This window comes from Bos taurus, chromosome 25, assembly GCF_002263795.3.
Source record: "Bos taurus isolate L1 Dominette 01449 registration number 42190680 breed Hereford chromosome 25, ARS-UCD2.0, whole genome shotgun sequence".
Taxonomy (NCBI): Eukaryota; Metazoa; Chordata; class Mammalia; order Artiodactyla; family Bovidae; genus Bos; species Bos taurus.
The window spans coordinates 14489304-14512552 of record NC_037352.1 but is presented as its reverse complement, the minus strand read 5'-3'; the positions used below and the strand labels follow the sequence as shown (position 1 = coordinate 14512552).

The following is a 23249-nucleotide window of genomic DNA, read 5'->3' as shown; positions in this document are numbered from 1 at the left end:
ATAGATAGCCCGTGGGAGTTTGATGTATGACACGGGGAACCTCCAATTTTTAGATGAGAACTGAAGCCCGGAAGTTCAAGAACTGGTCCAACTTGACCTGATTCGTAAGTGGCAGTGTCAGGCTTTGAACCTCCATCTGTATGCTGTTTGCTGCCCCTGCAAGACAGAGCTGGGGCTCACAGCCAGTTTTCCCCCATCCCAGGCTCCGCCTCCTCTGCTAAGCAGTAGCTCATTCTGGTTAAGTCCCTAAACATTGATTCACTGTGTCACCCACCTGAGGCTTGAAGATAGGACCCTCCCAGCCTGGGGGATGGTGGGCAGGAGGGTCTTTCCTTGGGGAGAGGACATCTGAGATTGGGTGAGAGCTACATGGAAAAGAACATTCCAGAAACAGTGGACTGCTTGTGCAAGGGCACTAGGGGGACTCAAGCGGTTGGACTTGGTGCAGTGATTATTGCTGTTTCCCAGCTCCAAGTTCATAGCAGATGCTTGGTTATTTTTGCCAAGTGAATAAGTGAGTGAATGAATGAGGTTCTGGGAAGAACCCAGGGAGGACAGGGTGAGAGAGAAGGAGCCAGGTGAGAGCACGCGGATGCTCAGTGAGTGGAGGCAGCAGAGCCAGTGGGTGTCAGAGCCAGCATCAGGACCCCGAGGTGCCGACCCCCATTGAGTGACGCGGCTCTCTTGATCTTGCAGACACAGAACCCCCGGCCGGTGCCAAGGACCCCAGAGGCTCTGCTGCAGGTGGGAGGCCTGAGGGCAGATCAGAGAGGTGAGTTCGCTGTGGTGCTGAGCACAGGGAGGGCCCGAAAGCCGAGGCCGAAGCAGAGGCACTGTGTTATACCGCCTGCATTTCAGGAGGGTGGGGCGGCCCCAACCATTCTGGGTTGAACACCTGCTGAAGACCCACCACGGGGCCAGTGCAGGATGACTCACCAGAGACCACTGGCTGGTCAGTTAGCCAAAACGATTGAGTCCCCACGTGTCCCTTTCACAGAATGACCAATCTGCCCTCAGGTGTGATGAAGGCCGTGGAGTTTGTCAGAGTTGTCTTGTGGCTGCAGCGGGGCAGGGCCGATGCAAAGAAGGAGTCAGGCCATGCTTGTTATTGTTCGTGCCAGGCCCTATGGCTCATGCTTTGAGGGGCATCGGCGTAAATTGGTGCTGGCGGGGTCACCAGGGGGAGGCCTGGTGTCCCCCTTTCTCCAGCTCCCTCTAGCCACTCACTGATGGACTCACTGAGGTGCCATCTGCAGCAGGGGAATGGGTCACCTGTGCGCTCCATTTTTATGGAAAGTGACCTTGTAAAACAGAACAATAAGACCACTGGGCACCGGAGAGTGAGAACTTAAGTGCCAATTGTTGGGGGACTACAAGGGGCAGTGGAGGGGCCTCAGTCCCTGAGGCTGGGCCCAGTTCCTCCCATCACAGCCAGTCACCCAGAGCACTCCTGGGCCATTCGCTGGGCAGGCCCACGGTGTATAGTATCCTAAGTAAGAGAAGATAGATAGACGTGTAGATAGATGATGGGTAGATAGATAATAGATAGAGAGGTAAGTAGGTAGGTAGGTAGACAAATAGCAAGACAGAGAAAAACAGATACATAGATGCAGGTAGATGAATATTGTATTGGAAAAACTTGCTAATCATCAACCCCCTTTCTCTCTATCACTGTCTTTTCGTTGCTAAGTTGTGCCCGACTCTTTTGTGACCCCATGGACTATAGCCCGCCAGGCTCCTCTATCCATGGGATTATCCAGGCAAGAATACTGAAGTGGGTTGCTATTTCCTTCTCCAGGAGATCTTCCCAACCTGGGGTTCAAACCTGTGTCTCCTGCATTGGCAGGCAGGTTCTTTACCACTGTGCCACCAGGGAAGCTCTCACACAACTACATCATTCACTTCTGACACCAGATAGGTGCTCCCCTACTCCCCGCAAACCTTCACAGCAAGCGATTCTCCAACACCAACAGGATGTCCTACAATTGAACTCAGTTCTGACGCTGACCACCTGGAAAGAATGTCAGCTCCCACAAGTGAAGGGCTCAATCCTTCAAACCTGCTCCCCCAACTTCAGATGCCAGTCACAAGTAGTAGGTCCCCAGGGTTCACACAACTTCTGTCCTACTTGGGGACGAATCGGGGGCTTGCGTCACACCCTCCTTGAGTTTGATTAATTTGCCCAAATAGCCCACAGCACTCAGTGTATTGAAGGGTGCGATCAACTGGACAGCCAGATAAAGAGACATGCAGGGTGAGGTCTGGGAGGGTCCCGCACACAGGAGCTTCTGTCTGCATGGAGCCCTGTGTGTCAACCTCTGGGTGTGTGCGCAAACCTGGAAGCACCCCAAATCCCATATTATTGGGGCTTTGTGAAGCCTTCCCCATGTGGGCATGATTCATCATTAACTCCATTTCCCGTCCCTCTTCCCTCGCTGGAGAATTGGGGTGGGGCTGAAAATCCCAAGCTTCTAATCATGGCTTAGTTTTTCTGGTTACCAGCCCCCATCCAGAAACCCAGCCAGAGTCATCTCAGTAGAACAGAGATGCTCTCAAGGCTCTTCTCACTTAGGAATTTACAAGGGTTTTAGGAGCTCTGTGTCAGGGATGGGGTCAAAGACCAAATATATATTTCTTAACATAAATCACAATATCACAAAGATAAATTGATAGATGAATAAATAGATTGATGGGTAGATGATTGGTTGATAGATGATTGATAGATAGTCAGACAGACATAGAGTATCCCCATTTTACATCTGAGGAAACTGAGGCATGGAGAGATTAGTCAACTGCCCCATGGTTTCACAGTAAATGGCAATTCATACTTAAGGTCATCTGCCTACTCAGCCACAGTTAATAGGAACAATCCGAAAGCGTTCAGCAGACTTCCTGAAAACCTGGACTGACAAATCTGAGAGTAAACAGCAGGTGCAAAATGATTGCAGCAATGCTCAGGCCAAAATGAAAGCCGAGAAGCTCCTTCAGTGAGATGGCATTGGAAGAACAGGCTTGGCCAACTCTGGGGTAATAGGTGGCATCTAGCTGGCACTGCAGATGAAGAATGGGAGCTTGGCACCTAATTGGTGCTCACAGTGTTAGTTGAATGAATGAATGAGTGAGTGAGTGGCTCAGTGGCTACCATACACGGCATGAGGAGAGACACTGATTTGTCTTTATTTGCTCTAAATGACAGGTTCATGAAGTTAGTGCCTGAGAAGGACAGCGCTGCCTCAGAGGCCCAGACAGGGCTTCCCCTGGATGATCCTGAGGGGCCAGGACAGCCGAAAGGAAAGGACGGCACTCAATATGGCAGGGTAACCATCTGCTGCTCCCCTCACCCCACACCCACGGCTGCTGCTGCCGCCCAGGGCTCGGGACCTCCCAGCATACACAGCACTGGGTGTGGGAAGAGGCTGGGGGGCACGACTCACCTTTATTGAACGCCTACTATGTGCCAAGTAAGATTCCAGACACTTCATACTCCTTAATGTTCACAGCCACCATAAACTCAGATGATGATGGCTCCATTTTAGGGAGGAAGAAACTGAGTCCTTAAGGAGTTTAGAGATTTGTCTGTGTTCTCACAGCTAGCAAGTGACCACCTGGGACTCAAACTCAGGACAGTCTGAATCTGAAGTTTACAGTATTTCTTCTTTCCTATGCTGCTTTGTCCACCCACCCACTCCTACCTGTTCATTCATTCATCCATCCATTTTCCTTTCCACCCACTCACCCACCCATCTACTCAGGCTTCTATCCATCTCACCCAGTCATCTAACTCTTCACTCACCCAGTCATCCACCCATCCTGCCATCCGTCTATCCCCCCAGCCTCTTACAGACCCACTTTTTTACTCTTCCACCCACCCATCTACCTGTTCACTCACCCATTCGTCCACTCAACCATCCACCTACTCATCCACCCAGCAAACATTTTCAGAACTCCCACTGCATGCCAGACGACGTTTCTGCCTTGGTGGAGATTGCAGGCCAGTGGTGGTGGGGTTAGGAAACAATTAGGCTAATAAGAAAGGTGATATCAGGTAATTATAGATGCTGTAAATAAAATAAAGACAAGTGATGAGATAGGGACCAAGAGTCGGGGGCCTGCTTGGATAGGATGCTCTGAGCAGTGACATTTGACATCCCTGAAGGAATCAGCCGTGGAAAGAGCAGCGAAGAGCGTTGCAGGCAGGGGGAACAGCAAGGGTCAAGGCCTTGAAGTGAGAAGAAGCCAGAGAGAAGGATCCCATGAGACCGGCAGATAGTGCATAGCGGGCGGGTGAGGTCAGAGGGTGTACTGAGGTTCGGAATGTCTTCTGAGAGCAAGAGAAAGTCAAGGGCAGGTCAGCAACAGCAATGCGGGGTCAGGTGGATGTTTGAACAAGTTCATTCTGGGTGCAGCTGCATGCAGAATTTCATATTTGTAGGAACTAGACCTTAAATAAATGACCCACTCTGCGTCTCAGTTCCCCATCTCTCAAGTGGGAAGTATGAGGATAGAGACACGTGCCTGTCCATAGTAGGTGTTCAAATAACCACTCCCAACCCAGGAAGTACCACCACCTGTCCCCGTTAAGGCTCCCACTGGCCACCTGGGAGCCATAGAGGAAGGGGGTCCTGAGACTGGGCGGGCCTGGGGGGAGGTGGTGCTCCAGGCGGGAGGTACTGCATGGTGGCTCCGTCTGCCTGCTGGCGTGCTTTGGGAGCCCCACCTGACCCTTCCTGTCTCCCCCTGGGGCCTCGCTCTGCCCTCATCTCTCCTATGTGTGCTACAGGTGAAGGCTACCATGTACCTGACCTACCTACGAGCGGTGGGCACCCCGCTCTGCCTCTATGCACTTTTCCTCTTCCTCTGCCAGCAAGTGGCCTCCTTCTGCCGTGGCTACTGGCTGAGCCTGTGGGCAGACGACCCCATCGTGGACGGGCAGCAGACTCACGTGGCCCTGCGGGGCTGGGTCTTCGGGCTCCTGGGCTGTCTCCAAGGTACCCCCCTCCATCCTCCAGCTGCACCCAAGAGTGCCTCGGGGCTACCTCACCTACACACCCAGGCTCATCCTCTCTTTCCTGAACATCTGTGCCACGGTCCTGGCTGCAAACACAGACCTGCATCCTTAAGCTGGGGCTGGGGAAGTCCCTACTTTTACAGACCCCTTAGAGTTTCTCCCAGCCTCATTGGCAAAGGCAGAATGTTGGCTCCCAGGTTTGGGGGCACCTGAGCACTTAGGTGGGGCAGCAGGTCAGCTGGACTCTTTCCCTCCCCCAAGCGGAGAACCGCTCCAAAGTCTGGCTGCTGTTGGCTTCCAGCACTCCCACATGGCTGCCGCTGCCCCCCTCCCAACCCCAGAGGAGGTGGGTCCTGGACCATTTCCCCACCATCAATGCCCCCTAACTTCTCTCTCTCTCTCTTTTTTTAAATAGCTTTATGTTTTGGGTTCACAGCAAAATTGAGCAGAAGGTATAGAAATATACCCCCCACTTCCACATGTATATAGCCTAGGTCATTATCAACATCCCCCAGTGGTGCGTTTGTCACAAATAATGAACCTATATCCTAGCTACCTGAAGTCCACAGTTTTTTTTAAACAGTCTTCTTCTTCTTTTTTTTGGTGGGCAGGGGGAGGCTGTGCTTTGCTTCAGTTGAGGCACATGGGATCTTTGATCTTTGTTTCAGTATGCAGGATCTTTAGTTGCGGCATGTGGGATCTAGTTCCCAGACCAGGGATCCACCCTGGGCCACCTGCATTGGGAGTGCGGAGTCTTAGCCGTTGGACCAGGAGCGAAGTCCCCTGGAGTCCCCAGTTTTCATCAGGGTTCACTCTGAGAGTTGTACATCCCATTAGTTCATTAGTTCAGTCACTCAGTCGTGTCCAACTCTTTGCGACCCCATGAATCGCAGCACGCCAGGCCTCCCTGTCCATCACCAACTCCCGGAGTTCACTCAGACTCACGTCATTCGAGTCGGTGATGCCATCCAGCCATCTCATCCTCTGTCGTCCCCTTCTCCTCCTGCCCCCAATCCCTCCCAGCATCAGAGTCTTTTCCAATGAGTCAACTCTTCACATGAGGTGGCCAAAGTACTAGAGTTTCAGCTTTAGCATCATTCCTTCCAAAGAAATCCCAGGGCTGATCTCCTTCAGAATGGACTGGTTGGATCTCCTTGCAGTCCAAGGGACTCAAGAGTCTTCTCCAACAAAACAGCTCAAAAGCATCAATTCTTCGGCGCTCAGCTTTCTTCACAGTCCAACTCTCACATCCATACATGACCACTGGAAAAACCATAGCCTTGACTAGACGGACCTTAGTTGGCAAAGTAATGTCTCTGCTTTTCAATATGCTGTCTAGGTTGGTCATAACTTTCCTTCCAAGAAGTAAGCGTCTTTTAATTTCATGGCTGCAATCACCATCTGCAGTGATTTTGAAGCCCAAAAAAATAAAGTCTGACACTGTTTCCAGTGTTTCCCCATCTATTTCCCATGAAGTGATGGGACCGGATGCCATGATCTTCGTTTTCTGAATGTTGAGCTTTAAGCCAACTTTTTCACTCTCCACTTTCACTTTCATCAAGAGGCTTTTGAGTTCCTCTTCACTTTCTGCCATAAGGGTGGTGTCATCTGCAGATCTGAGGTTATTGATATTTCTCCTGGCAATCTTGATTCCAGCTTGTGTTTCTTCCAGTCCAGTGTTTCTCATGATATACTCAGCATATAAGTTAAATAAGCAGGGTGACAGTATACAGCCTTGACGTACTCCTTTTCCTATTTGGAACGAGTCTGTTGTTCCATGTCCGGTTCTAACTGTTGCTTCCTGACCTGCATACAGTACATCCCATAGGCTTGGACAAATGTATAATGACATATATTCACCATTAGAGTGTCATATGGAATAGTTTCACTGCCTACAATTATCTGTGCTCTACACCTTCACCTCTGTTTCATCGATCTGATTGTCTGTGCTTTCACCAATACCACACAGTCTTTTTTATTTTTTCTGAGTTCTATACTGTATTTTTCTTCCACATTTATTGATGTAGTTGACACGCAGCTCTGTGATTTGACTTACATCATGAACTGATTACCATAATAAGTGTGGTGAACATCTGTCATCTCTGTATAAGATACAAAATGTTAAACAAATATTAAACAATTTTTCTTTGTGATGAGAACTCTTAGGAGTTACTCTCTTAGCTGTCATGTACAACATACATCAGTGCTAATTAGGGCTTCCAGGTGGCTCAGACGGTAAAGAATATGCCTGCAATGCAGGAGACCAAGGTTCGATCCCTGGGTCGGGAAGATCCCCTGGAGAAGGGAATGGCAACCCACTCCAGTATGCTTGCCTGGAGAATTCCATGGACAGAGGAGCCTGGCGGGCTGTGGTCCATGGGGTTGCAAAGAGCTGGACACGACTGACTAACTCTTTCACTTTCAATGTTAATTATATTGATCATGTTGTACATTACATCCCCAGTATCTACTTACCTAATAGCTAGAAGTTTTTAACTTTTGACCACGTTTATCCAGTTCTCCCTCCCCCCACACCTCACCTCTGGCAACCAGAAATCTGATATGAGTGTGTTCGTTTGTGAAGTGTAATACATACAACACTGTGTTAGTTCCTCTTCAGAGTTTTCAACTTTCCCTTACGGTACTTGTTGACTATTGGTCTCATGCCAGTTTCCTGCTCCATAACATAGTAATTTGATATTTGTCTGCATTTCAAAATGGTGCCCATGGGAAGTCTTAGTTATGCTCTACCACCATAAAAAGATATTAGATAATTATTGACAATATTACACTATATATTTCATACCTCTTGACCCATTTATATTGTAAAGGGAAATTTGTCCCTTCTCTGATCTATTTCTCTCCTCCTTCCACTCCCCTCTCCTATAGCAACCTCCTGTTTTTCTCTCCGTGTGACTCTGTTTAGTTATGTTTGTTTATTTGTTTTGTTCTTTCGATTCCACATATAAGTCAAATTACACAGGATTTGTCTTTCTCTGTCCTTTCATTTAGCATAATACCTTCTAGGTCCATCATGTTGTCCCAAATGGCAAGAGTTTTCTTTTCGGCTGAGTCATATTCTATTGTATATATACTGCGTCTTGTATATCCATTCATCCATCAGTGGGCACTTCTGTTTCTTCCATATCTTGGCTTTTGTAAATAATACTGCAGTGAGCATAGCGGTGCCTATATCTTTTCAAATTAGTGTTTTCATTTGGGGGGAATAAATATCTAGACTTGGACCTGCTGGATTGTATGGAAGTTCTACTTTTAATAGTTTGAGGAGTCCCATACAGTTTTCCATGGTGGCCACACCAGTTTACATTCCCCTCTACAGCGCATAAGGGTCCTCTTTTCTCCACATCCTCCCCAACACTTGTTTTGTTGTCTTTTTGAGAATAGCCATTCTGACAGGTGTGAGATCATATCTCATTACATTTCCCTGATGACTAGTGATGGTGAGCATCTTTTCAAGCACCTGCTGACCATCTGTATGTCGTATTTGAAAAAATGTCCATTCAGATTCTCTGTGCATTTTTCAGTTGGGTTGTTTGGTTTTTTGACATTGAGTTGGATGAGTTCTTAGTATATTTGGGATATGAACCCCTTATCAGAAATATCATTTGCAAATAACTTCTCCCATTCAGTAGGCTAATTTTTCATTTTGTTGATAATTTACTTCACTGTGCAAAAGATTTTTAGTTTAATGTAGTCATATGTTATTGAAAGAGGTTTTTGTTGTTTGGGGTTTTTTTTTTTTTTCATGAACAAGTGCTGGATTTTATAATCTTTTTCTGCATCTATTGATATGATCATGTAATTTTTCTTCTTTAGTCTGTTCTGTAGTAGATTACATTAATTGATTTTTCAAATGTTGAAGCAGCTCTGCATATCTGGGATAAATTCCACTTGGCCATGATGTATAATTCATTTCATACATTGTCGGATTTCATTTGTTATTTTGTTGAGGATTTTTGCATGTCCGTTCTTTAGAGACATTGGTCTATGCAGTTTTCTTGTAATGTTTGTCTGATTCTGGCTTTAAGGAATGCTGACCTCATAGAATAAGTTAGGAAATACTCCCACTGCTTCAATCCTCTGAACGATATTACAGAGAATCTGAAAAAGATTGTAGAGATTAATGTAATTTCTCTTTAAATATTTGTTAGAACTCAACGAGGAACTCACCTGAGCCTGGCACTTTCTGTTTTGGAAAGCTATTATCAATTCAGTTTCTCTAATAGTTTCTGAATAGGCCTACTTGGATTATTTCTTCTTGCATAAGTCTAGGTAGATTGTATCTATCAAGGAATTGGTCCATTTCTCCTAGGTTGTCAAATTTATAGGCATAGAGTTATTCATAGTATTCATTTATTATACTTTTAATATCCATGGGATCTGTAATGACATCCTTTTATTTAAAAGTTCAGATATTAGTAATTTGTCTCCTCTCTCTTTTTTCTTAGTCTGGCTATAAGCTTGTATTTTTTATCTTAAAAAAATTTTTTTTATCTTTTCAAAGACCTTGGCTTTGTTTTCATTGATTTTCTTTATGATTTCCTGTTTTCCATTTCATTGATTTCTACTGTGCTTTTTATTGTTCACTTTCTTCTGCTCCTTTTGGCTTCAGTTTTCTCTTCTTTTTCTAGTTTCCTAAGGTGAAAGCTCAGATGGTGAATTTTAGAGCTTCCTTTTTTTCTAATATATACTTATTCAGTACTATCAGGCTCTCACTAAGTCACTTTGGTCTGACTCTTTGCCACCCTATGGGCTGGAGCCCCCCAGGTTCCTCTGTCCATGGGATTCTCCAGGCCAGAATACTGGAGTGGCAGCCATGCCCTCCTCCAGGGGATCTTCTCATCCAGGGATCAAACCTGCATCTCTTATGTCTTCTGCATCGGCAGGCAGGCTCTTTAGCCCTCGCACTGCCTGGGAAGCCCCGTTCAGTGCTCTCCATTCATCTTAAGTACTGTTTTCACTACATCCTCCAAATTTGATGCCGTGTTTTTATTTTCATTCAGTTTAATATATTTTAAGATTTCTCATGAGGTTCCTCCTTTGACCCATGTGTTACTTAGAAATGTGTTGTTTAATCTTCAAGTATTTGGGGATTTTCCAAGTATTGTTGTGTCATTCCACTGTAGTCTGAGAACAGACATTGTAAAGTTTCTCCTCTTTTAAATTTGTTAAGGTGTTTTCTGTGGCCCAGAATGTGGTCTATCTTAGTGAATGTTTCATATGAACTTAGGAATTTGTGTTCTGCTGCCGTTGGATGAAGTGCTCTATTGATGTTCATTGTATCCAGTTGACTGATGGTGGTGTTGAGTTCATCTCTGTCCTTACTGATTTTCTGCCCACTGCGTCTGTCCTTTTCTTATAGAGAGGAGTTGAAGTCTCCAACTATGATAATGGATGCATCTATTTCTCCTTGCAGTTCTACCAGTTTTTGCCTCACATATTTTGATGCCCTGTTATTAGGCAGTACACATTAAGGATTGTTCTGTCTTCTTGAGAACTGACACGTTTATCATTATATAATGCCCTCTTTATCCCTGATAACTTGCCTTACTCTAAAGTCTGCTCTATTTGAAATTAATATAGCTAAAAACTATATAGGTATAATGTACTAACTATATAAAACTATATGTCTCAACCTAGTTTAAACAACAAGAGAACGTATTGGCTTATGCGACTGGAATCCATAGGTAACTAGCTTCAGGTATGGCTGGATCCAGAGGTTCAACAAATGCTGGAAGATTAGCTTCCTTTTCTTCCTCTATGATAGCTTCCTGTGCAGGCAGGCAACCTGCTTTGGTGGTAAGATGGTATCTCACAGCTCCAGTCTGGCCACCTCAAAAAAGTGATCACCTCTTCCCAAAAGTCCTAGCAGAGTCCCAGGTCTCACTCTTATTGGCCTGACTTGGGTCATGTGTTCACCCCTGAACTAACTGAAGAGGTTTGGATTGTCCGGGGATGAAATTCTCCCCACTCTAGAAACAAAGAATGAAGTTAGCTCCATTCCAAGAACGTAGATGGGCTCTAGGAGGAAGTGGGTGTGTTGGTTTCCTAAGGCTGCCGTGGGCTTCCCAAGGCGACACTAGTGGTAAAGAATCCACCTACCAATGCAGGAGACGCGGGCTCAGGCCCTGGGTCAGGAAGATCCCCTGGAGGAGGAAAGGGCAACTTACTCCAGTATTCTTGCTTGAATAATCCCATGGACAGAGAAGCCTGGCCGCCTACGGTCCATGAGGTCACAAAAGAGTCAGACACTACTAAGCAGCTAAACAAGAACAACGGGGCTGCCATAAAACTGATTACCACAAGCTTGGTAGCTTAGAACAACAGAAATTTTATTCTCTCACAATTCTGAAGCCAGAAGTCCAAAGTCAGGGGGTCAGCAAAAATCGGTCCCTCTTGGAGGCTCTGAAGGAGAAACTGTCCCATGCCTTTCGCCTAGCTTCTACTGGTCGCCGGCCATCCTTGGCATACCTGGGCTTGTGTTGCATCACTGCCTCCATATTCACAGCATCTTCTCTTCTTATCCAATGGCGCCAGTCATTGGATTTAGACCCTGCCCTAAATCCAGGATGATTTCATCTCAAGCTCATTCACTAATAATATCTTCAAAGACTCTATTTCCAAATAAGGTCACTTTCTGAGATTCCTGGTAGACATGAATATGGAAGGAGGACACTATTCAACCCTCTACATGGTGGTTCCATCAAGGGATAATCAGGGTGGTCATAAGATAAGATAGCCACCATGGGGTGATGGGGGTCTCCAGCCCTGATGCCCTGATGTCTCTGTCCCCAGCAATCGGGCTGTTTGCCTCCATGGCCACAGTGCTCCTTGGTGGGATCCGGGCATCGAGCCTGCTCTTCCGGGGGCTGCTGTGGGATGTGGCCCGGTCTCCTATTGGCTTCTTTGAGAGGACGCCTGTTGGGAACCTGCTGAACCGCTTCTCCAAGGAGACAGACATAGTAGATGTGGACATCCCAGACAAACTCCGGTCTCTACTGATGTATGCCTTCGGACTCCTGGAAGTTGGGCTGGTGGTGACAGTGACCACCCCATTGGCTGTCGTGGCCATCCTGCCACTGCTTCTCCTCTATGCTGGGTTTCAGGTAAGGAGAGCTCAAGGAGGCTCCTGGGGTCATCCAAGGTCACCTCCTCCAGTCCCCTGTGTCTGAACAGGACTCAGTGTAAGAGGTTCCATGTAGCTGGACATCTAGGGGCCACCCTTAAAAGAATTCTCAGAGACAGAGACACCATGGTCTAACACTTATTCTCATCTCTGTCTCTCAAATGTTCACATCAAACTTCTTAATGTCTAATAGTTTATCAGGCTGCTACCGAAATCAGCTTCCTGTTCTCCAGTGATCTGGAAACCAAGAAGGCATTGCAAGCTCTTGAAGACTGTGGTATTAGGCTAGACTCTTTCAATGGTTAAAACCAGAGACCAACTGAAATTAGCTTAGACACAAGAACCCAATTCAATGACTTATGCTCCCAGGGTGTAGGGGATCAGCTGTTATCAGGGTGCTGTCACTCCACATCACCCTTTAGTGGATCTCGAAGTGTGTTATCAGAACAGCAGCATCAGTTTCACCTGGGAACTAGTTAGAAATACACCTTCTCAGGCCCCATCCAAGACCCCCTGATTCAGATACTATGCAGGTGGGGCCCAGAAATCTGGATTTTAAAGAACCTTCCAGATAATTCCAATCCATGCCAATATTTAAGACTCACTTATTCAGCTCTGCTTGGCCTAATTTTGCACACATGTCTTCTCCAGAGGGCAACCCTGTACTTACAGCCTCCCACCTCAGCAACCCCAGCACAAGCAACCTTTCTCCAGCTCAGCAATCATACATCCGTTCCAGGGAAGATTCAGATTGGCCCTTCATGGGGCATATGTTCATCCTGAACTCATCACTGTGACCAAAGGAATAGTTTACTTTGCCTAGCAGGGCTATGTCATGTGACTACCTCCTTGATCAGATCTTATTAGTGACAGCTAACCTCCCATCCTCTCAAGGAAATCAGAAGTAGAAAAAAACCTTGGTAGCCAGACAAAAATCAGAAGTAGAAAAAAACAACATGATAGCCAGACAATGTCCATGGTATCACTTCCCTCCACAGCTATCCCAAGTCTCTTCTCTACCCTCTTGAGCTGGGGGAGGAACTGCTTTCTCTGTCTGAAGCTTTGGAGTTGGGCAGAGATGGATTTGAATCCAGGTCCTGGCACTTGTGTGCTGTAGAGGCTTGGTCCACTTAATTCCTCTGAGTCCCTGGGGTTCTTATGTATATGCTGTGAATGATGCTTACTGCTTCTATATTCACATCACTGCCCACCTCCAAATGCCCACCTCACCATGACCAAATGCTGCAGTTCACCCTTGAACAACATGGAGATTAGAGGCACCAACCCTCCTTGCTATTGAAAATGTGCTTCTGAGTTCCAGTCGCTCCTCTGTATACACAGTTCCTTCGTATCCACAGATTCAGCCAAGTGTGGGTCGTGTCATAGTGTAGTATTTACTATTGAGATTTACTGCTGCTGCTGCTGCTGCTAAGTCGCTTCAGTCGTGTCCGACTCTGTGCAACCCCAAGGACTGCAGCCTACCAGGCTCCCCCGTCCCTGGGATTCTCCAGGCAAGAACACTGGAGTGGGTAGCCATTTCCTTCTCCAGTGCATGAAAGTGTAAAGTGAAAGTGAAGTCACTCAGTCGTGTCTGACTCTTAGCGACCCCATGGACTGCAGCCTACCAGGCTCCTCCATCCATGAGATTTTCCGGGCAACAGTACTGGAGTGGGGTGCCATTGCCTTCTCCCATTGAGATTTACTAAAAATCCGCAAATAAGTGAACTCATGCAGTTCAGACCCATGTTGTTCAAGAGTCAGCTGTATTCAGAAAGAGCCTGGCATGCAGCCCGGTGATCACAAAGGCAGGTTCCTCCCCACCTGCCAGCTGTACAACACTTCCCATGTCAAAGCAGATAACAACATACATTGTGTTCATCACTGTGTTCCCAGCACTCGACATGTAATCCTCGAGTTAAGTGAATGCATTTGACTTGTCCAGCTGCCTTCCTTGCCTGTTGTGGCTTTGCTCCCACAATGACTGGCCCTGAGTGAAGCAGTTGGCCTTGGAGCTGAGAATGAGACATGTACAACAGATTAGTGGTTTCTCCACCCTGGGTGTGCTTGAGACTCACTTGAAGGCTTTTGAAAAATTCCACAGCCATGCTGATGATGCCAGAAATTCGGACTTAATAGTTCTGGGGTGAGGCACTGGGAGTTTCTGAGGCTTCCCAGGTGATTTTTAAAATGACCCATGGAACTCTGATTCTGCAAGGACACTGGAGCCCAGAGAGGAGAGGCAGCTGACCCAAGGTCACACAGCTAGCTGGTAACAACTCCCTCTGCTTCTCAGACTCTCTCTGTGTTTGTGACTTCTCTGCCATCCTGCTTCAGAGCCTATACGTGGCCAGCTCGTGCCAGCTCAGACGCCTGGAGTCAGCCAGATACTCATATGTATGTTCTCATGTGGCCGAGACATTCCAGGGCGGGCCGGTGGTCAGGGCCTTCCGGGTCCAGGGCCCCTTTACGGCTCAGAATGACGCACACGTGGATGAAAGCCAGAGAGTCAGTTTCCCGCGGCTGGTGGCTGACAGGTAGGAAGGGGTCAGAAAAGACCCTGTAATCCATCTGTGTCCCCTGAGAATGAGAGAATGTCATACTGTGTGGCCAGAGAGGTCAAGTGGCCTGCCCAGGGTCACACCACGAGTCGAGGGTAAACAGAGCCTAGATCCCAGGGGTGCACATGGCTCACATATGAGCAGATGCAGATTGGCCTGGGGTTCCCCGACAGCAGGTGGGCAGGAGGTACAGATGTCAGAAAAAGGGCAGAACCCTCTGTTGCCTTGATGACAAGGGAGCTACATAAACATCCTCAGTCTCCTTTCAGTACTAAGCAAGAATAAGAACCCCAGCTTTGAGAACAGACAGCCACGGGTGCAAATCCCAGCTCTCCAACTTGGTAGCTGGGTGATCTTGGGCAAGTCACATAACCTCTCTGAGCCTCATTCGTTAAAGTGGGTTTGCACTCGTGGAGTGGCTGTTGAGACTAAACAAATATCGCTAATACTTGTAACGTGCTCACCACATACCCAGCACAGTCCTGAGCATCTTCTGTGGCTTAATTGATTTAATCCTTTTAGCAACGCCACCAGGCAGAGACTCTTTCCCAGAGGATGACTCTTAGGCACAGAGAGATTTAGGAACTTTCCCAGGGCCACACAGCAAATATGTGGTGGAATCAGGATTTGAATCCAGGCAGTGTGATGCCAGAGTGTGGAGAAGGGCAAGCCTATAGCAGATGTGAATTCAGTAAATGTCAGTTCCTCTCTTTTCTGCCCAGGTCCCCAGCCAGCTGGGGCTGTGAAGCTCTGTAGCTGTGGGTAGTGTCTCAACTCCATCTGCCCCCTGGGGGACCTGTCCTGGCCCCTTCCTGGGGTCCTAGCCTAGGGAGGAGGAACCTTACAAACATTTAGGAAGCACCTACTTTGTCCAGAGGTCAATGATTTCTGCACCATATACGGCGGGTGTATCTCATTTAATCCTCTCAACTGTAATAAGCCAGATATTATTTCATCCCACAGATGGGTAAGCCAAGGAGGAAAGAAGTGAAGGGACTCCCCCAAGGTCAGCCATCTAGGAAGTGGCAGACCCTCAATCAGGCAGATGTGGCTTCAAATCACTGTGTTTATTACGTGTGTGGACTTGGACCCTCTGAGCCCCCGTGTCCTCATCTGTCCACTGGGGACAAGAGTCTCCCCACCGTGGTGTTGTTAGGAGGACTAGGTGTTATGTGCAGTGAAACCCAGAGCTCCCTGAAGACAGGGTTTTTTATCTTGTCCCCAGCATCTCCTGCATGTGTGGCACACAGTAGGTGCCTAATACACATCTGCTGAACGAATGAATAAACAAATGATGGTAGAGCAGGAATGCAATAAAAGGGGTGTGTATTTCTTCAGCCACTCGATATATATTTGTTGAGCACCCACTATGTGCTGGATCCTGTGCTGGGTTCTCGGTGGGGACAGAGCCATGAACGAGATGAAGTTGCTGCCCTCATGGAGCTCACGATCTGCTGATGGAGGCCGACAGTCAAGGACAGATTAGTTTAGTTTTTCAAGAGTGATAGAAGGAAGGAGTGGTCTGAAGGGCTCTCTGAGGAGGTGATATCTGAGCTGACTTGTGTGAGGGTAAGGATGTTGGTCAGGTGAAGACGGAGGTGGGGTTCAGGCAGGGGGAACACAGGGGATGTGGCTCGCCACAGCCCAGGGACAAAAAGCAGAGCTTACTTGAGCACCTACTGTGTGCTGGGTTCTGAGCTGGACTCAGGCAAGATGGGGTAGCCTGGGCCTCCCCCACCCTCCGAGCTCGGGCAGGGCCTGGGTGTGGAGGAGATCATAGCGGGGACCCTGTGGGCACTGGAGCTGGCACAGCCCTTGTGCCCAGGGAAGCAGGTGTCCCTCGAGAGGCCCCCATTGACGCTACTCTTACCTGTCCCTTCGCAGGTGGCTCGCTGCCAACCTGGAGCTGGTGGGGAACGGGCTGGTGTTCGTGGCTGCCCTGTGTGCTGTGCTGAGCAAGGCCCACCTCAGCCCCGGCCTCGTGGGCTTCTCTGTCTCTGCCGCCCTCCAGGTACTCCAGACACCCCCCAACCTGGGCTCCAGGCTGTGGGCAGAGTGCACGCAGACCCCTGCCAGGGGACCTTCAAGGACCCGAGTCCAGCCTACCAGCCACTGGGGAAAACACGGCTCTGCCAGAGCCTAGGCTGGATCTCGGGCAAGACTCTTCTTCCCTCTTGGAGCCTCAGTGTACTCCTCTGGGCAGTAACCCCTTCCTTCCAGATGTTGTAAAGATTCATTGAGATAACATATATAGAGTCCATTTCCAGCGTGTTGTTAATGTTTTGTTAACTCTTAATAACAATATCTAGTGTCAGGTTATGACATCTGTAAAGGATGGCTTCCCTGGTGGCTCAGACAGTAAAGAATCTGCCTGCAATGCAGGAGACCTGGGTTTGACCCCTGGGTCAGGAACATCCCCTGGAGAAGGGAATGGCAACCCAGTCCAGTATCCTTTCCTGTAGAATCCCATGGACAGAGGAGCCTGGCAGGCTCCAGTGTGTGAGTCACAAAGAGTTAGACACGACTGAGCAACTAACACTTTCACTTTTTTCACTTCTAAGGGAAGGAAAAAAAAACATATATATATAAACACACGTGCATATGCAAGTAGCATTCACTGTGAATGAGACATTGTTCTAAGAGCTTTATAACACTAGCTCATTCAGTCCTGCCCACGGCCCCCTCAGGGGTACTGTTATTGTCCTCATTCTGTAGTTGAGGCAACTAAGCTTAAGGATGCAGCAAGTAAGAGGAGGTAGCCTGACTGACAGGAGGGTGCTTTTCTAGCGCGTGGTCCAGAGGCGTCTCTGAGGAGGGAGCCTAAGATCTGCAACTCTCGAGTGCGATGACGGGGAAGGGAAGTGGAAGGTGGTCCTGGTGTGGCATCAGCAGGAGGAAAGGCCCTGGCATGGGGGGAGAGGTGCGACTGGTGTTAGAGGAACAGCACAAAAGGCGGTGTGGCTGGAGAGAGCGTTTGAGGGCAAGCTTAGAGGGAGAGGTTGGGAGGGCTGGGGGCAGGGCTGGTGCAGACAGGGCAAGTGGGCCCTGGTGAGGAGCTCAGTTAGGTTCCCGGTGTGACGGAAGTCAGTGCTGGGAGTCCTCTCTGAATGGAAGTCAGCGGGCCTAGGCCCTGCTGGGTGTCCTTGGGAGGGCTGTGCGCCCTCTCTGGTCCTGTCTCCCTACCTGCTTCAAGAAGGATTGGACAAGCTGATGTCTGAGGGCTCGTTTCTGGTCCACATACTCCAGTTTGACTAAAGGGGTCCTTGTGGCTACAGTCAAACTCTGCCCCCTTGTTTGCCCTGGATCCTACCTCCCAGCCCCTGCCTCACCTGGGGTGGTCTTGGTGATGCTGTCCTGAGGCGTCTTCTTGCATCAGGTGACCCAGATGCTGCAGTGGGCCGTTCGCAGCTGGACAGACCTGGAGAGCAGCATTGTGTCGGTGGAGCGATTGAAGGACTACGCCCAGACGCCCAAGGAGGTGACGGGCGGGAGGTGGGGCGGGGGCAGCAGGTCCCATCCAGGCTTCACAGCAGAGGACGGCGGACCCAGGTTGACACCTGCCGTTGGCTTCAGGGCCCCCACCATTGTAGACCGGAGTCACAGCCAAGGCGGCAGTCATAGTTAAGAGGGTAGGGTCTGGAACGAGGTCAAATCCTGGTTCCTCGGCTTCCTAGCTTAGGCACAGCAGGGCACTCCGAATGACAGGGCACCGTGAGTAACAGCACGATAGTGATATGATGGCAACATTATAGAAACATAGCAATAGCATGATGGTAACATGATAGTTGGAGGCTTCCCTGGTGATTCAGATGGTAAAGAATCTGCCTGCAGTGTGCGGGAAACTTGAGTTTGATCCCTGGATTGGGAAGATCCCCTGGAGAAGGAAATGGCAGCCTACTTCAGTATTCTTGCCTGGAGAATTCCATGGACAGAGGAGCCTGGCAGGCTACAGTCCATGAGGTTGGTTTTACTGAAACATAATGGCAGCATTGTAGGAGCAGAAGAGAAACACAGCAGCAGCCTAACAGTTCGGGGTGAGGTCATCCCACAGTAAAGGACTTCATACCGAGTCCAATACACCGTAAATGCTCAACACATGTCCACCACTCTGATTAGCCCCATTTCATGGATGGGAAAGTCAAGGCTCAAGAGAGTGGAGTGACCTGTTTAAGGTCACAGGAATAGCGTATGGCAGCACCAGTCTCCACACTGTGCAGAGTTGCCCTTTTCATTAAGAAAAAAGGAGAGTATCTACCTCTATTAGTGAAAGAATATTATTTGACAGTTAATACTGGCTAATAATAATAATTTAAAGAGTAGCCAACACCATTATAATTTTCACAATACTCAATATTATTTGTTTTTAGCCTTGCTATATGCCCCGTAAGAACCCTAGAGAATAGCAATAAATATGCCCATTTTATGGGGCTTCCCAGGTGGCACTACGAGGTAAAGAATCCACCTGGCAGTGCAGGAGACATGATCGACCTGGGTTGGGAAGCTCCCCTGAAGGAGGGCATGGCAACCCACTCCGGTGTTCTTGCCTGGAGAATTCCATAGACAGAGGAGCCTGGCGGGCTATAGTCTGTGGGGTCCCAAAGAGTCAGCTGTGCCTAAAGTGACTTAGCATGCATGCCCATTTTACAGATGAGGAAACTGAGGATCAGAGAGGTAGGCCATTTCATGAGAAGCCTGGAGAAAGGTTCCCCTGACCGAGTGTCCCCTCCTGCCTCAGGCTCCCTGGAAGCCGCTTACCTGTGCAGCCCACCCGCCCTGGCCTCGTAGGGGGCAGATTGAGTTCCGGGATTTGGGGCTGAGATACCGACCCGAGCTCCCGCTGGCTGTGCGGGGCGTGTCCTTCAAGATCAACGCAGGAGAGAAGGTGAGTGGCTCACCTACAACTCCCTCCTCATGGTGGCCAGGCTGGGCATCACCCCAGGGTCCAGGTCCTTAGCACCAGCTTCCTCCTTCCCTCCCCGCCTCAGGTCCCCAGTCTCCAGACCCCTCACTCCCTCGATGGGACTTACCATCTTCCCCAGACCAATTTCCTTCTCGGTGAAACCACTCACCTTCTTGATGTCTCAGATAATGAAGCATCTCCCCAACTTCTTTCTTTTTCCTCTGTCATTAGTTGAACACCTACTATGTGCTGGGTGCTATGTTGACTGTTCCACATATTATCCAGTTCGCGTGGGCTCCATTTCTGGCTTTGCTCTGACTGACCTTGGGCAAGTCACTGCATGTTTTGGTCTCAGTTTTCTCATCTGTAATAATGGGAATAATAATGTCAACCTCCTAGAGCTGTTGAAAAATTTGACTGGGTTAATACATAGAAACTGAATACAGCAGTGCCTACCTGGCACATAGCAAGTGCTATAAAAGTATTCACCAATTCTTTTTTACTCATGATTATTTGCATTTTTACTCCAACATCAAGCCTAGCATCATTCCATTTACAGATGCCTAGTCAGACTGCTTCACGGAATCCCTGAATCCTTCTCTACCCTCCCCACACAGTGGTACTTCCTCTCTGCCCTCCCCACAACTGCTCCAGGCCCCCCCAACCTCCTGTTTCACACCCTCCAACCTGTTTTCCTGTGATCTTGATTTGAGTGCATCATTTCCCTGCTCCAGACCTCCCTCCCTCCTCACATTCTTCTGGTAAAACCCAAACTCCTGAGCTTGGCATTCAAGGCCCTGCCCAGCTACCCACTTCACTCACTGTCCTACAAGGGATTAGGCAACATTTGGGGAGCAGCGGCCTCTAGGCCAGATGCACACACGGTGATGCCCTCGGAGAGGTTACAGCCGAGTACTTGGTATCATTCAGCTGGAACCTTCGCCCTCCCTGAACTCCTGCTTATCCTTCAAGATTCCGCTCAAGTATCCCCTCCTCCATGAAGCCTTCTCTGATCACCTCCATCCCAGGCAACATGAACAACAGCTCCGTGCTTGCCTCCATTGCTGCAGGGCCAGAGCTTGACTATAGAGAGGGCTTGTTCATCACACTGGGTTAAAATTAAGTTTACTCAAGGGCGCTATTTCCAAGACCAGATGGTGAGCCCTTTGGAGCAGGGACTCCTTAATTTCTGTATTCCTGTTGCCTTGAAGAGTGCTTGTCATACAGTGGGTGACACAGATGCTTCATTCATTTATTAAACCGTGTTGATCCCCCACAAAATGTCAAGGAAGGACGGGGGATGGATTAAAAGATGGGCAGGTAGATGGAAGGATGAAGGATGGATGGCTGGGTTGGGGGCTGGATGGAAGGAAGGAAGAGGCATGGATGGAAGGATGGATGGATGGATAGGGTGGAGTGAAAGAGACAGAAGGAAGGAATATGCATTGAAGGATGGTGTGTGGAAGAAAGGATGGACAGATGAAAGGATCAGTGTAGTTGGAAGGAAGGGTGGGATAGGAGGAAGGGCAACTGAGAGAAGGATGGGACATAAACAGATGACATGGGATGGAAGGGAAGATGAGAATGATGGAGTGGTGTGGATGAAAGGATAGGAAAGGATGGAAGGATGAAGGAGCAGAAGGAAGGGTGGGGAAATGAATGAAAAGATGGGAGAGATATATCAGGATGAGGAAAGATAGAGACGAACACACAGACGGTTGGGCAGATTGATGGATGGATATATGGACAGGTGGGCAGATGGAAGGACGGATGGGCATATAGAAGGACGGATGCACAAAGGATGATGATAGGTGGATGGACCTTGGGTGCATGTCCAGGAACCCTCTGTGGCCTGCCTTCTGGCCAGGCCTGGTTGGAACAGGCCATGCCATCCCATCCCCTGGCAGGTGGGCATCGTTGGCAGGACAGGGGCCGGAAAGTCCTCCCTGGCCGGGGGCCTGCTGCGGCTCGTGGAGGCGGCTGAGGGCGGGATCTGGATCGACGGGGTCCCCATCGCCCAAGTGGGGCTGCACACGTTGCGGTCCAGGGTCACCATCATCCCCCAGGTGAGGCCTGGGGAGGGGTGGGCAGAGATGGGAGGTGTGGGCAGAGATGGGAGGTGTGGGCAGAGATGGGAGGTGTGGGCAGAGGTGGGAGGGATGGGCAGAGATGGGAGGTGTGACTGGACCCAGCTCTGACTCGCTGTCCCTCCTGGCCAGGACCCCATCTTGTTCCCTGGCTCTCTGCGAATGAACCTCGACATGCTACAAGAGCACACAGATGAAGCCATCTGGGAGGTCTTGGAGACAGTGCAGCTCAGAGCCACGGTGGCCAGCCTGCCTGGCCAGCTGCACTACGAGTGTACCGACCAAGGCGACAACCTGAGGTAGGGTCACCCCAGCCAGCCAAAAGCTTTGTGAGGTGCTGGGGGAGAGACAGGTGGGGCCAATGTCCCCCCACCACCACCACCAGAGTAATATGCCGTGGAAGTCATCTCCATAGGGTTATCATATAGGATTATCAACCCTGTTCTGTTTGTAACCTCAGTACAAATCCCATCCCTCATAAGCAATTCTAACTCCAACACAATCTCTGAGTATCAAGTTTCTTTTTCCTAAATTTGTTTCTAAATTTCTTTGGTGGCAAAAGCCAACCTCTGCTGACACAAGGCAATTTATGTCTTTATTTTTCTCACTGGGGTTGTTAAGTAACATATGATGTATGCCTTTAAAAGCTTTAAGAAATTGTAGTAAATACACATAACATAAAACTTACCATCTTAACCATGTTTTAGTGTTCAGTTCTGTAGACTTAAGTACATTTACATCATTGTGCCTCCAGAATTTTTTCATTTTGTGAAATGGAAACTCTGTAGCCGTTAAATGGCAATTCTCTATTCTTCCCTCCCTCCAGCCCCCTTTAACTTTGTTTCACTGGGTTTGAGAATTCTTGGTACTTCATATAAGTATGTTGGGTCAGTTCTTCTCCCTCAGTTCTTGTCTTGTCATAGCAAAGGATTGAAATGACAAAAGGATTGAAAGGACAGCTCAAGCAGGCAGGTTTTATTAAGCAAGCAGTACTCTCTTGGGATGTGAGAGCAGACCAACCCCCGTAGGAATGGTCTTGTCTCAGTTTTCCTTTTTATATCTCGTTACTTCCTCTTTGGTGGTTCCTGGGGCTTGATTGGTTGTGCCCCATACAAATGAGTCATGAGCCCAAAACCAATCAGGGAAGGGGTTGTGTCTTCCCTCTGGGCTCCAATTTCTTATGCAAATGAAGCATAAGCTGAGACCAATCAGGGTAGGGGCTGAGAGGAGGATGTTGTGCAAATGTAAATGAAGCATGAACTTGGCAGGTCCAATCAGGGAAAGAAGTGTGAGTATGTTCTCCCGTTGTCATTTTGGACCACCATTTGGGGCCCTGTTTCCCTATTTTAACTACCTAGCAAGTAGAATATTATAAAACTTGTCTTCCTGTGACTAGCTTATCACACATAGCATAATGTCCTCCAGGTTCACCCATGATGTAACAAGTGCCAGATTTCCTCCTTATTTAAAGGCTGAATGATATTCTGTTGTATGGATAGATCACATTTTTCTTATCCATTTATCCATTGATGGATGCTTGGGTTGTTTG

The 23249-nt window shown here is 48.5% G+C and overlaps 1 protein-coding gene across 4 annotated transcripts in view; it reads left to right on the top strand.

The window, feature by feature from the left end:
• Positions 1–23249, top strand: part of ABCC6 (ATP binding cassette subfamily C member 6) — a 71717-nt gene that overhangs the window by 40938 nt on the left and 7530 nt on the right. For 2 of the 4 annotated variants that reach the window (XM_024984634.2, NM_001276370.2), the window contains 10 exons: positions 697–772; positions 3197–3317; positions 4781–4988; positions 11825–12135; positions 14490–14689; positions 16598–16724; positions 18090–18191; positions 19449–19595; positions 21521–21679; positions 21833–21999. In XM_024984634.2, the coding sequence (XP_024840402.1) occupies positions 697–772; positions 3197–3317; positions 4781–4988; positions 11825–12135; positions 14490–14689; positions 16598–16724; positions 18090–18191; positions 19449–19595; positions 21521–21679; positions 21833–21999 (1618 nt within the window). Of the gene's footprint in view, positions 1–696; positions 773–3196; positions 3318–4780; positions 4989–11824; positions 12136–14448; positions 14690–16597; positions 16725–18089; positions 18263–19448; positions 19596–21520; positions 21680–21832; positions 22000–23249 lie in introns of those variants that run through there. The other 2 variants (XR_001495066.3, XR_009492785.1) reach the window with 2 other exon arrangements.